Consider the following 13,875-nt stretch of genomic DNA (forward strand, 5'->3'; position numbering starts at 1 on the left):
TGTGTCACACTTTCTCTCTCCTCGAGACACCTCCACCCCCAGGTGTCTCACGCCCACACTCTCTCCCGGACACCTACACCACCCAGGTGTCACCTTCCCGCACCCGGACGTCCACCCTCCAGCACCTATAAAAGGACCCTCCCAGCCCCCTTCTCCAGACAAGCCCCCAGCAAGCCCCTACGCGCAAGCTCTCTCTCAAGCTCTAGGACATGTCCTACACTCTTCTCCCCCCCCCCCCCCCCCGTGTGAATAGACTTAAAGTGTGCTTCTCCTCTACCCCTTGCCTTACTCTTCCCTAGGCCTCCCTAGACGTACACTCTTCTCAAGAACTCTCCAAGTTAAGGACACCCTCTCAATTCCCCCCCCCCCCCATATGCGGCGACTTAAACTTAGGCTAAGAGGTCGTTCCTGCCCATAAGCCCAACAAGCTTTTCCTACCCCAAACGGACTCCGTTTTCGAATCCGTTTGAACCAGTAGAATTCTCTCTTTTCTCTCCACGCTCCCAACCTCTTATATTCACCTCGTTTTCTCTCTATCCTCTTAAAACTCTAGTGCTCTTATGGCACCGAAACGCCGCCGAATTGAAGAACCACGCGCTGCCCAAGGAGGGAATGAGGCGAATCGCGTCCCTGCAATCGACTTCGCCCCTCTTGAAGTGAATAGGCATGAAAACGATAACCAAGTTGGTCATTTAAACAGTTTTAAGTAAAATTCTCTCTTATGAAGCTTAATGCAAAGATTCATAATAATAGGAAAGGAACCAAGGTTAAACCCCTAGTATAAATGGCCTAGAGTACCTTATGGTTACTCTTAAGTAAAGTTATAGGAAAATAATCTTACTTTTGAATCATTGTCTTTCCGAAACGATGGTTTTTGTTAATGTGTGAATTCATTGAATAAAGGCTATGTCTCTTTTTATTGGATATACTGCTGGTTTATTGCTAACATGCAGGTACAGCTTCTCCCCCCCTTAGCTAACTCCGTGCTTGCCTGTGTAGCCGGGCGGAGGATATAGCGAGGCCGGGAGTCGGCCCAGGGCAATCCCCTCCTATGCCACTGGGAATTGGTTTTCACCACCGGGGTGATGTATATATGCTGCCTAGTTCTGTGGGTCCAGGCTAGTGCGGTGACTTAACCCCCACCTCATGAGGAGACGTCCCCTGCGAAGAGCGAGAGGGTTTGGTACAAGCGTCAGTACCTGAGGGGGTGACAGGACGGCTTGGCCCTCATCGTCTGGCTGACGACGAGGGGAGACGGTCCGTGAGGTTTACCCAGCTGGTTGAGGCTGGAAGATCGAATTCTAGATTATCGATGTAGTTGTGGTTATGGTTATGGTTTGGACATGAGTTTGGATTGGAATATCGGCCCGGTTTCAGGGTCTTTGTAAATATTTTTCACTGTAAGTATACTCGTTGATTTCAATGTTGTGCTAAGAAAGATTTTCTTTAAGGAATCAAGTGTAATTAATTAACAAAGGAATTTGTTTTTAAGTGTTTCACAGTGTGGTAGGACTTAATTAGGAAACAATTGAACGGGTGAGTGTGTGGAAAGTGGGAGAATGGATGCCCTGACGGTACCATTCTAAGGATGGGTGGACCCGATCAGTCGGGTAGCTTTCTACTAGTCGTAACCTATGATACTTAGGGAATAGTACAGTCACGAACAAGACTTGTTTTAGGGGACCGAGCCAGCGGCCGTGCCTCATGAATACGGGGGAAAAAGGCGTTGGCTTCCTTGAACCAAGTGTGGGTCTTGTTCCATCTCCACGCACATTTCGTGCTGGGGATTAGAATTTCCTTTAGGATGACTACGTTTCCCCTGCGAGATAGAGTTAGGTCCGTCCGTTTGCTCGTAACCTCGTATTTCTACGAGATCGAGGTGTCGTCAATCGGAAAATAACACGAGACTTGACCGCCTATCAAAAGGATTCCCCCGCCCTACGGGTCCGGGGGTCTTACAAAGGGAAAAGAGGAAGGGCTATCTTCTATTTAGAGTATTGAGGGAAGGCATGCAAATCAAGAGACTAAGGAGAACTTCTGAGAGTAAATCAATAGAAACCCTACAGAACATACACAAACAAAACATGTTAGCAACATTGAAAGAGCACACCCCACACCACACACACATACACATAAAATCAAAAGCAAGGGCAAGGGGCAATCCCTATGTGGATGGGGGGGAGCTGCAGAGAAGGTCGCACCTTCTCCATAAGCTATTTCTACCAAACCTATGAGTGTCAAAAAAAGTGTCAAAATTCTTTTATAGTTTTCAACATTTTTTTCGACGCTTATTTTGACCCCCGCTATCTGGGAGTTCAACATGCAAATTCTCATTCAAAATTTGGACTTTTTGGTGGCATGACACCTTTTCATTTAAAATTAGAATGTGCCAACAAGGCCATGCATGAAAGAGGCTACACTTCCTCCTCAATTAAACCCACATTTGCATGCATATTCTACATACAAGGAGCCCATGACTGCTATGAATATCTCAAAGTTCATCAATTTAGAGGAGAAAATGTTGTGCCCTGCATTCATTTTTACAAGTACCAAGTTGGTTGATTTCAAAAAATATATAAGGAGCATTGTAAAAAAGTGGGGCATATTTTGAGTGGAGCACTTGCAACATCTAATTAGCAGCATAGACAATAATGAACCCGTTGATCATAGCATGTTAATTTTTTTAAAAAAAATTTTAAAGGGCGTACGAGAGACAATGGTCGTACTGTGAGTGGGTAGAACGGGAAAGTGAAGCAAAAAAAAGGACTGTTCCCAGACGATGTCGGACGATTATACAGAAAAAAAATTACATTTATAAATAATGGAAAACAGGATAGTGGATGCAATGTCCAAGTAAAGAAGCGTTCTTGTCTCCAAAGTTGATTTGTTTTTCCTGTGGAGATCTGGCTTGCGCTTTTAAGCCTGATCGGCCCTGGCTTGTTAGGTTTCTTCTCATCTAAATAAATCAGAAGCTTGGCGTTGTGGAAAGGCCTTGCTGCTGTAGTAAGTATAACCTGTATCTTCATTTCTCCCTGAGCACGTTACAGCTAAGAAGAATGGTTCAAGCTCCAGCTGAAGATGCCCACGCAACAGTTGCTCAAGCAGAGCGGCATCACGCGGAGACGGAGTACACGCACCACGACCACGATGGTTGCCTGGACCTGCTGCAGCAGTCGTTCCATAAGTTTGATTTGCCCGCCCGCCCTCCCGCTGGTGTCCCTCGCGGCAAGATCCAGATCAGACGAATCCAGAACACCACCAGCCGCCAGGTCACCTTCTGCAAGCGTAGGAATGGGCTGCTCAAAAAAGCATACGAGCTCTCTGTTCTTTGCGATGCCGAAATCGGCCTCATCATCTTCTCCACCACCGGCAAACTCTTCGAATACGCAAGCTCCAGGTACGATTGCTGCGAATTAAAGCTTCTCATTAATTCTTCTTGAAGACGTCTCACTGCGCTGCTAAATGTATCGGAGGCTATTTGCCAAAGTTTTCAACCTCGTCTGTTTTCCCACTTGAGCACGCACGTGCATGTGCACATCCCACGCGTACACATGTATATGCTCAAGTTTTTATTGATGTGTCGGACCTCTTCCACCTGTGTACGTGCATGCATAAACGCACACATGGACATCCTGCGTATACACATACAGTATGTGTAGTTATATTATAGACACATGTATTTATATATGTACATTTACACACACTCACGTACATGTATGTATTTATGTGTATTGTAATGGGAAAGAATCTAACCCTCAAGGAACGAAGATCAAGAGGGCTTTTTATTTGAAGAGGGTGAGAATAAAAGATGTATGGAGGAAGACAAACCAATCGCTAGCTAGTTCTCGATCATCCTTGTCCTATCATGATGATCACATACCTTACCTTCATGTGCTAGGGATTCATTCAAAAATTGACCATTTTTTCCCGCCTTCCTAGTTGTAGGCATTGTTGTTTCTACTTCATGTGCTAGGGATTCATTCAAAAATTGACCATTTTCCCCACCTTCCTAGTTGTAGGCATTGTTGTTTCTAGGAGTATCAGCACTCTATACATGGCTCTAAAGTCCCCTGTGTCTTTACCCATGAAAAGATCTTCCATAGGCATGACTCCTCATTTATCTAAAATAGACATAGTTGTAAAGGTTCGACAAGATCCATGGAAACAATGTTAGAGAACCAAGCCGACTCTAACCCTCTTGAAAACTGTTGACCAATAGTGGGTCTCTACATCTTATAGTGTATACTGTTTGAGCAATAAATGAGAATATTTTTTTGCAAATGATGCTCATGCAACCAAAGGAAAAGGTAGGTTGACTAGAATTCAAACTATAAAAGAGAAATCCAAGTCATGTAGAAAGTTAGATAGTCCTTATGTAAAAGAGAAAGCCAAGTCATGTAGAAAGTCATTCAAGGAAAAAATATGTTGAATTCAGGGTTTAGTGCGTCCACCAACAAGAAAGAGATAAAAGCCGGATTTCATTTTATTATTATTAAAAAAAAGAAATTAAAAACAATATAATTTTTAACAAAATCCTAACTATACACAATTTCTCACACTCCATCCACATATCCTCCTCCTTGCCTACCTTTCACTCACTTTATTATGCACCTAACCCCCTTATTCCCTCCCCTTCACACATTTCCCATACACAATTTAAATTTTTTATAGTCTTCCTCCTTTCCCACCTAACCCCCTACCATACTTATAACTCACACACTAAACACACACACAGACAAATACACTCAACATACAACACTTAATTCACAACTAACCCTCTCATCATCTCCTATCTCCCGTTAACTTAATAACACTCTTTTTACTAATTATTTTCTTGCACCTTAAAAAAAAGATCTATCATCCCCCCATCAACTTTATGAGTTGTAGCATGTTTTTGTTCTCCAGTGGCACTTTTGGGAACGAATTGTTTTGTGCACATGGTAGTCTCACATTTCTCTGTGGAGATTCAATCTCTCATCTTTGTATATAGCATGCCACAAAGATATAATTGGACCACACACTCTTGCACTATGTACACCCCCATTTGTGTGCACATTGGCACACAAAGGTGGCACATGCACATTGATCACACATCCTCCCATTTTTCTCCATTCCTTTTTGTAATCTAGCATGAATTCATTAGTTTCACTGATTTTTTAGATACCCAACTCCCATGCCCACACTTGCATCACCAGTTTCATGTAATTTCTTTGATATTATGAGGATATTTGGGATTCAGTTCCATTCTTGAGGGCTACATGGGAGGATATTGCTTATGTGATCTTCGGGGACATGTGGTCTGTAAATCATGAATCATGATATAGTGTAGAGAGGTTCTTTATTGTATATGTCTCATCACTGCCTTCCCTTTTATGTCTTATTACTATTGCAAGGTCACATAGAGTTTTTCTATCGAGAGCTTCATACGGCAGTGTTACACCATGATGCATATGTTGTGACCTCAAGTGTGTTTTTTGTCTAGCAAACCCATCTAGTATCTATAATATCTTCCATCATTGGGGTTGAGCTACATTTGAGCAATAAATGAGAATATTTTTTACAAATGATGCTCATGCAACCAAAGGAAAAGGTAGGTTGACTAGAATTCAAAGTGTAAAAGAGAAATCCAAGTCATGTAGAAAGTTAGATAGTCCTTATGTAAAGAAGAAAGCCAAGTCATGTAGAAAGTCATTCAGGGAAAAAACATGTTGAATTCAGGGTTTAGAGCGTCCACCAACAAGAAAGAGATGGAAGCCAGATTTCATTTTATTATTATTAAAAAAAGAAATTAAAAACAATATAATTTTTAACAAAATCCTTACTATACACAATTTCTCACACTCCATCCACATATCCTCCTCCTCGCCTACCTTTCACTCACTTTATTATCCACCTAACCCCCTTATTCCCTCCCCTTCACACATTTCCCATACACAATTTAAAATTTTTATAGTCTTCCTCCTTTCCAACCTAACCCCCTACCATACTTATAACTCACACTAAACACACACACACACAAATACACTCATCCCCTTACACACACACACAACGCTTAATTCACAACTAACCCTCTCATCATCCCCTATCTCCCGCTAACCTAATAACACTCTTTTTACTAATTATTTTCTTGCACCTTTTAAAAAAAAAGATCTATCACCCCCCCATCAACTTTATGAGTTTTAAGTGTTTTAGGAGGGGTAGCATGTTTTTGTTCTCCTGTTGGCACTTTTGGGAACCAATTGTTTTGTGCACATGGCAGTCTCACATTTCCCTGTGGAGATGCAATCTCTCATCTTTGTATATAGCATGCCACAAAGATATAAGTGGACCACACACTCTTGCACTATGTACACCCCCATTTGTGTGCACATTGGCACAAAGGTGGCACATGCACATTGATCACACACCCTCCCATTTTTCTCCATTCCTTTTTGTAATCTAGCATTATTTCATTAGTTTAACTGATTTATCAGATACCCAACTCCCATGCGCACACTTGCATCACCAGTTTCATGTAATTCCTTTGATATTATGAGGATATTTGGGATTCAATTCCATTCTTGAGGGCTACATGGGAGGATATTGCTTATGTGATCTTCGGGGACACGCGCTCTACAAATCATGAATCATGATATAGTGTAGAGAGGTTCTTTATTGTATATGTCTCATCACTGCCTTCCCTTTTATGTCTTATTACTATTGCAATGTCACATAGAGATTTTCTATCGAGAGCTTCATATGGTGGTGTTACACCATGATGCATATGTTGTGACCTCAAGTGTGTTTTTTGTCTAGCAAACCCATCTAGTATCTAGAATATCTTACATCATTGGGGTTGAGCTACATTTGTCCTCATCCTCCTCAATAGCCACTTCAGATCATTTGGAGCCAGTGTCTATGGACACTATGGAGAAGATAGCCTTAACACCGACTATTTACTAGTCTTTGACTTACTCTTTTTATTAGGAGGACTTCTCCCACTTCATTATAGATTCATGGAGGAGGGGCCTCGTGGTACACACTATGATTCTGTGTCTTATTTGGAGACATTAGGTCCACATGTATCATCGGCAGGTCTTATGATTCAAGGTACTTATACATTTATGGCCTTTCCTAGAACACCATCTCTAGCCCCTTTCATCTGGGATCCAAGATCCACTTTGGATGATCCTTGGACCATATCCTAGCCATCAACATTTGCTCCATCGACCATCCCTTTTACATTGCAATTTGCTAGGGCACCCATGCTAGCATCATATGTTTGGGATATAGACATACACTCATGGGCACTCATTGAGTTCCCTATCTTCATTTGGGATCCTGGTGGATGGACTACACGTTAGAGGTGGGGGAGCCCCTCGCCTCTCTTCATTCACGTGTGCTTCCAATTAGAGGTGGGGAAGCTTCCTATACCTCCTTAATGACATGGGCTTGATCGAGATATCGTTTTAATATTCTTTGGCCTATTACGCTACATCATTTTATTTCCTTTTTATACTTCCCTCCTTATACTTCCACCTTAGAAATTCTTTTCCACATCGAATGGGACCATGTGTGCATCAGAGGTGGGGGAATGTTAACCCCTTGGGTTAACACCTAGGCCGACATTGACATTGTCCACTATAGGTGCATGTGCACATGATTTCTTCACATTGTATTATTCATTAGATGCACATCTTATATGGTTTATACCTTAGGCATGAGGGTTATTGGGTTTACCCACACCTCTTTGGTTGTAATCTATTAAATCTCACCCATGTGTGACATGTGGCATTGTATTTTCTATATAATGAAGGTATGGGTAAGGGAGAGATCATTCCTTCTACCCTAGAGTTGAAGTGTCTATTCCTTTAGTGATAGAGTAAGCTTTCTCTTCTGCAAAGGCTCCTCTTGTTCCTCTTTCCCTCTTCTTAGCTCTTGTGTGAGAGAGAGTGTGCGTTGCAAGGGTGGAAGATCTCTTGGTCCTTCTTCTTGCCATGTAGCTAGTGAGAAGGTGTGAGGTTAAGTTGAAAGAGGGATGTTTGTGTTCTTGAGGGTCTGCATATTTATTGGGGAGGATGGGGAGAGTGCTATCTTCTTCTCTTGGGTTTGTTGCATGTGGTATGGTGAGAACATTCTATATCTGAGAGCCCTTAATATTATCATTGGGATTGTTCATGGTGTTGGAGAGAAGGTTATCTAAAGGGATTTATATAGTTTTCTTGCTCATTTCTTGTTCCTTCCATTCATTAGGATGTTAGGTACTTTAGGTCCTCTCTCTCTCTCTCTCTCTCTCTCTCTCTCTCTCTCTCTCTCTCTCTCTCTCTCTCTCTCTCTCTCTCTTCATCCTCATCCTCGAGATGTTGTGTGAGAGGTAAGCATTTGAGGCTCAATCCTTCTATGTAGATATCTTTCCATGGCACGTGAACACCCAGGAGCACAAAAAGGCCACACACTAAGATGTGTGGTTAGCCATGGATCCTAACACAAAAAGTCATGGTTTAGCTTTGCAAAATGTCAAAGAAAATATGAATATGCTATTTGCCTAGCCTTTTTTGTTGTTATCATTTCTATATGTTTTAAAGAGCGCACTTTGATTGTAAGCTTGATAAATACAAACTATGTGATGTGTAACATCAATGAGCCTGGTTTAATAAAGAGATTTCATCTTCATATTTGTATGATAGCCCGTAACCTTGCTTGAAATCTAGAGTGAAAATATTCAACATGATTTTGTAAAGCCTTTTTAGACTAGGTTTTGATGTGGATGAATAAATCACGGTATTGATTGACTCACCCAATTATCCACATGGATATCCACTCTTTAGAAAATTGAAGAATTGAATTAAGAACCATATTATCTATCCAACTTGATGTTCTTCTTATGATCTTTCTTAACCTAGCTCACATAACTTGATGTTTGATTACCTTAATGATTTATATGTTTGATTACCTTGATTACCTCTAATGATGCATATGTTTTCCACAATCCAATGTAGAACGTTAAAAGAATTTTTAATTTAGGTTTACGTTTGTAAAGTTAAGTTTGAAAGGGCTCATAAAACATTCTATGTCAAAGTAATGATGAAAAATAAGGTAAGACTTAAAGTTTTAGAGAGCAAGCTCCTAGTAGCCCCTAGTAACCACTCGTAAACAATACATATTCCATTTAAAACATTTATGATATATGGTGTTTTCCAACATTAACAAGTTTGTCTCTTTCTCCTTCCAGACTTGTGAAGTATTATTAATATCCCTGAAAAGAGAAAATACATGTCTCGCAAATAATATTTCTTATCGTTTTCTAAGAATCTCTTGATCGAATAACTCTTTCATAATTTAAAAAAAATTATTTCTACTACTTATGCATTATTCCTCTATTCGATGTATAGAATTGATGTATCCAAGGTAACCTTGCATTCATGGGTGCACAAAATTTTGGTTTCTTGATGAAGCCACTTTCAGTTTTTGGTGGATGACCACAAAATGATTAACGTATCTGCAAGCCTTACATTTGCTGATGTGCAAAATGCTAAAGTTACTTCCTATGTTGGGATATAAATAAATAAATAACATTAACATACAACATATCATAAAGATAATGATCACCAAATATTGTCTAGAATTGATATATGAATGTATGTCTATGACTATATCGCGAAAGCATCATTCTCTTATTTGGTATGACTGTTAGTATCTAGAAAAAGAATGAATATAGAATACTATGACTAAGGTATAAACTAACATATAATACTATGACTAAGGTGTAAGCTAACATAAAGTATTGTGGGATTTTTTGTAAGCCAACAGATGGAAGATTTTATGCATTGACCATTGTGATAGGACCCACAAAATATTAAGAGGTGGATTGTGAGGGTAAGTAGTTAGAAATTTGGATGGTAAAACTAACTGATATGAATATCTTGATCTTGTTTCATCTTGTGCATTCTACATATGCACTAATTACTTGTACATTCAAGTAGACATATGAATACATCTGAATCTAGCATAAAGATAAAAGGAGAATGGATTCTCCCATCTAAGTACAAATATCAACATTGTGTTGTCTTTAGAGTCATGCTACTAGAGCTAAGATTGCTCTGGCCCTATCAAGGAAAAACATAAGAGCAACATTTAGCCCAAAGGCTAATTTTCAATGTCTTCCAAAAGCCTTAGGTTATTTTAGACCCAAACAAATGGTGACCCTTGTGATATCTTAGCCTAAGGTAGCATTTTTAGTTGAATTTTAAGGGGAATATGCCAATTTTGTACTAAAAGTGAGCATATATCTTGAAAATCTTCAAACATTCACCAAATTTTCCTTTAGAATCTACCTTCTATTAAATAAAGATTCACTAACCCATCTTTACTTTGACCACATGATATGATCCTTTTTTTTAACCCTAGGCTCTTTAATGATTTGACTAGACTACAATAGCATATAGAACATGTGGGAGGTTTAGGACAAACTAGAACCCCTTGTATAGTAGAGAACTTAAATTTGGATCTCTACTAGAGACGGCAACCTAGTTGTAAGAGGAATCACCATTGGCCTATAGGTATAAAAACTATTGAGCATATGTTGAAGAAAAGACCAATTCAACACGTAGGATAGGTTGTGAGCTACGAAGGTTTTAACACATAGATATAACATGTTTGCATATTTCTTTCCAAATCTCTTGCCCATGTTTGTGAGTTTGATTTTTTACAGGTTATTAATATGTCATTAAATAAATACAAATTTTCTACATGCTCTCGCCTGCATTCTTACCATGGTGGGCCTTATATCCACTTCTTGCTCTTGCATCTTGACATCATTCTTCATGCTCTCACCTAAATTCTTACCATGGTGGACCTTATATCCACTTGTTGTTGCTCTTGCATCTGGACATCGATCTCATCCAGCTTCTAGTTGGCTAACTTCATCTCTAAAGTTCTTAGTATCGTGTGCACAGAATATTGCCTACACCTATAGGATAGCCATGCCAATATTTGGAACAATACATGAGCCATGAATAGAGATGTATATTTGAGCATTGTTTTTCCTTTGTTAATGAAAATGTAAGATGGAGTAGGAATCACAATACATGGAGGAGTAATGCTGAGTTTTCTAGTGGTCGAGTTTGGATTACCAAACCCGTTAACTTCTTCTCCTCTTGGTCCACCTCTCCGCATATATCTTCTCTATTCTTTTCCATTTGATAGTAGCCAACATGGTAGTAATGCTCGGTTTGGTAGTAGAGCCAAGCTTGGACTTCGAAACCCCGACCTTCCTCTTTCTCCCACCTTTGGATCAGTCTTCTCTATCCTTTTAAATTTGATTTAGCTTGTAGAAATCCTTTCACTCTACAAGAGGTAAATCGAAAAGCTTTTTAAAACTTCTTTGCATGTCCCGTGTAAATATCCATATTCTCTAGGGTAGATCTCTCGTAAATATCCATCTTCTCTAGGGGATAGGCCTCTCATAAGTATCCAACTGCACCACTAAGAGCTCGTACGCCCTTTAAAAGATCCCTGCCCCTCTACGCATCGAATTCTGGGGTGTTAGCAGAAGTAGCAACTTCTTGCTAGCAGGGCAGAGCTTCCCACTCGCGGCCTCACCCACGAATTACAAAATAGACACACCACTTACGTACCCAATATGAAATTGCCTTTTTCACAGATTCACCTGTCTTTAAAACAGAGTTGGAATGAAACCACAGTGTTTCCCATCATGATCCTTAGTATTTCATTTTTCAGTCCAATTTTGAATCATTTCTTCCTTGGCGTACCTATGGCATCATTGGCAACTAGAACGCTCACCATCTGCTCACACATGGGCCTTTTCAATAGTCCCTAGCCCATAGTACCTAGGAATATAATCACATAAAATCTATATGGACTCTCTATTGAAGATCAGCTAGATCAAAGAACAAGATCAATGTAAAAGAGCCATGAACTTCTTTAGTTGAAAACCAATAGTGCCAATCAACCGGATCCATGCCCATGTTCAGAAAAAACTCCAACTCATTTTCTTCCTCGACGCACGCATGGGTATCATGGGCGACCCAGAGCCCAAGCACCATATGGTCAGCACCCTTTAGGTTCCTGCGCAGGTCACCTAGCGCTTTACTCATAGGTCACTTCCTTGGTCCCTCATCCATCGTACCAGAAGCTCACCATTTTAATCGAATCGAGACTGGTCAAGACCTCGGTGTTCATTCACTCTCCGTCAGTTGTTGCAAACTTTTCACTTAGGTCCTCACTCACGACCTCATCCGACAAGATAGTCAAAATGCTTTCCCAACATTCTTGACATAAAACAATCTTTAAAAATAGATTTCATATACAAATATAATTTCCAACAAACTCTCATTATTCCACGTCATTTATGATTATTTCACATTCTTCTATATCAATTCAGATTGCATTATTCCACATCCATTCATATCTATTCACATCGTCCTACATCCATTCACATCATTCCATATCCAACTACATCCATTCACATCGTCCTACAAGCATTCACATCATTCCACATCCATTCACATCATTCCATATCCATTCAAATAATATCACATCCATTCACATCATATCGCAACCATTCACATCCATTCACATCTATTCACATCATACCGCATCCATTCACATCATATCTTATCCATTCACATCATATTAAATTATATCACATCCATTCACATCATATCGTCCATTCACATCCATTCATCTAAATGAATCATTTTCATAATTCTCATAAATTGAATGATTCTAGAAAATTTGTGCATAACCTTCTTTGTTTTTCTCACAATTGAATAATGCTCAAGACTTTACTTTTAGCATAAAATTTATTATGCATAAATTTATTCTCTATTGATATAAATTTTTCCATAGCGTCTCCATATTTTCTCAAAATTTCACTTATAAATAAAAATACCCATATTTTGAAATATGCCAAAAATTCATGTTTAATATTCAAAATGTTTGTACCTAGAATATCATGGAAATTTCTCTTTTTGTATCTTAATTTTTATGCATGTAAAAATAAATATACCAAAAATTTCTCTTGTCTCTATTCAAACAATTATGTATAAAAACTATAAAAGTATTTTCCAAAAATATAACAGAAATAATTCTTTGAGTATAAAAATGTTTATGCCAAGAATATGATGGGAATTCTTTTTTTTGTTTTATTAAATTAATGCATAAAAATAAGATTTATCTTTTCTTCTACAAAAGTTTGCCATAGCTTCGCTCTGAGAATGTTTAATTTTCTAACTTTAAATGAATATTCATAATTGAAATATGATAAGAACTCATCTTTAAAACTAAAATTTATTTATGCATATATAACATAATTACAAGCATAATTACGATTAAATCTCTTGATTATTCTTAAATATCTATTCTTTATTTTTAAAAATATTAAAAAATTCTCTATTAAATTAAAATAAATTAATATGATTTTTCTTAATCATAAACAAGTTTAAAGAAATTATATATTATTTTTTATTAGATTAAAATCATAAAAATACTTAATTTTTTTCTCTTGCTTATCAAGCTTAGAGTTTTGTTGAAAATAATGAGTTTATCATTAAGAATCATCCTTTTAACAAGGATGTAACTATAAAGATGATTAATCTTTTCAAAAAGAGAGATTTACTAATAAGAATATTATAATTAAGCATAAAGATTAGTATTAAACCATTTAAACATTATGAATCATTAGGAATCTTGATTTCAAGAAAAAACCATTTAATTGAAAGCTTTCCAAGCATTAGAGGGGTTGGGAAGGAGATAACCATTTGAGAAAGATAGGAAAAACTATTGGATTACGATTTATCTTTGATTTTGGCTTGATTCTTTAAAGAAAGAAGTGAAGCCCACAAAGCAAGCTTTGGCCACCAAGTTGGGGAAAGT

The 13,875-nt window shown here is 38.5% G+C and overlaps 2 protein-coding genes across 3 annotated transcripts in view; both read left to right on the forward strand.

Annotated features, from left to right (window-relative positions):
• The window catches only part of LOC147633145 (agamous-like MADS-box protein AGL11), a 339,941-nt gene that overhangs the window by 269,658 nt on the left and 56,408 nt on the right, over positions 1–13,875 (forward strand). The gene's annotated exons all lie outside the window — the stretch shown is intronic.
• LOC147633147 (MADS-box transcription factor 23-like) overlaps positions 2,776–13,875 on the forward strand; it is a 66,575-nt gene continuing 55,475 nt past the window's right edge. The window contains exon 1 of the mRNA XM_086806812.1: positions 2,776–3,397. Coding sequence (XP_086662938.1) covers positions 3,057–3,397 — 341 coding nt within the window. The 5' untranslated portion in view covers positions 2,776–3,056. The remainder of the gene's footprint in view (positions 3,398–13,875) is intronic.

The sequence above is a fragment of the Cibotium barometz genome, chromosome 12, assembly GCF_041138505.1.
Source record: "Cibotium barometz isolate CiBa-2024 chromosome 12, ASM4113850v1, whole genome shotgun sequence".
NCBI lineage: Eukaryota > Viridiplantae > Streptophyta > Polypodiopsida > Cyatheales > Cibotiaceae > Cibotium > Cibotium barometz.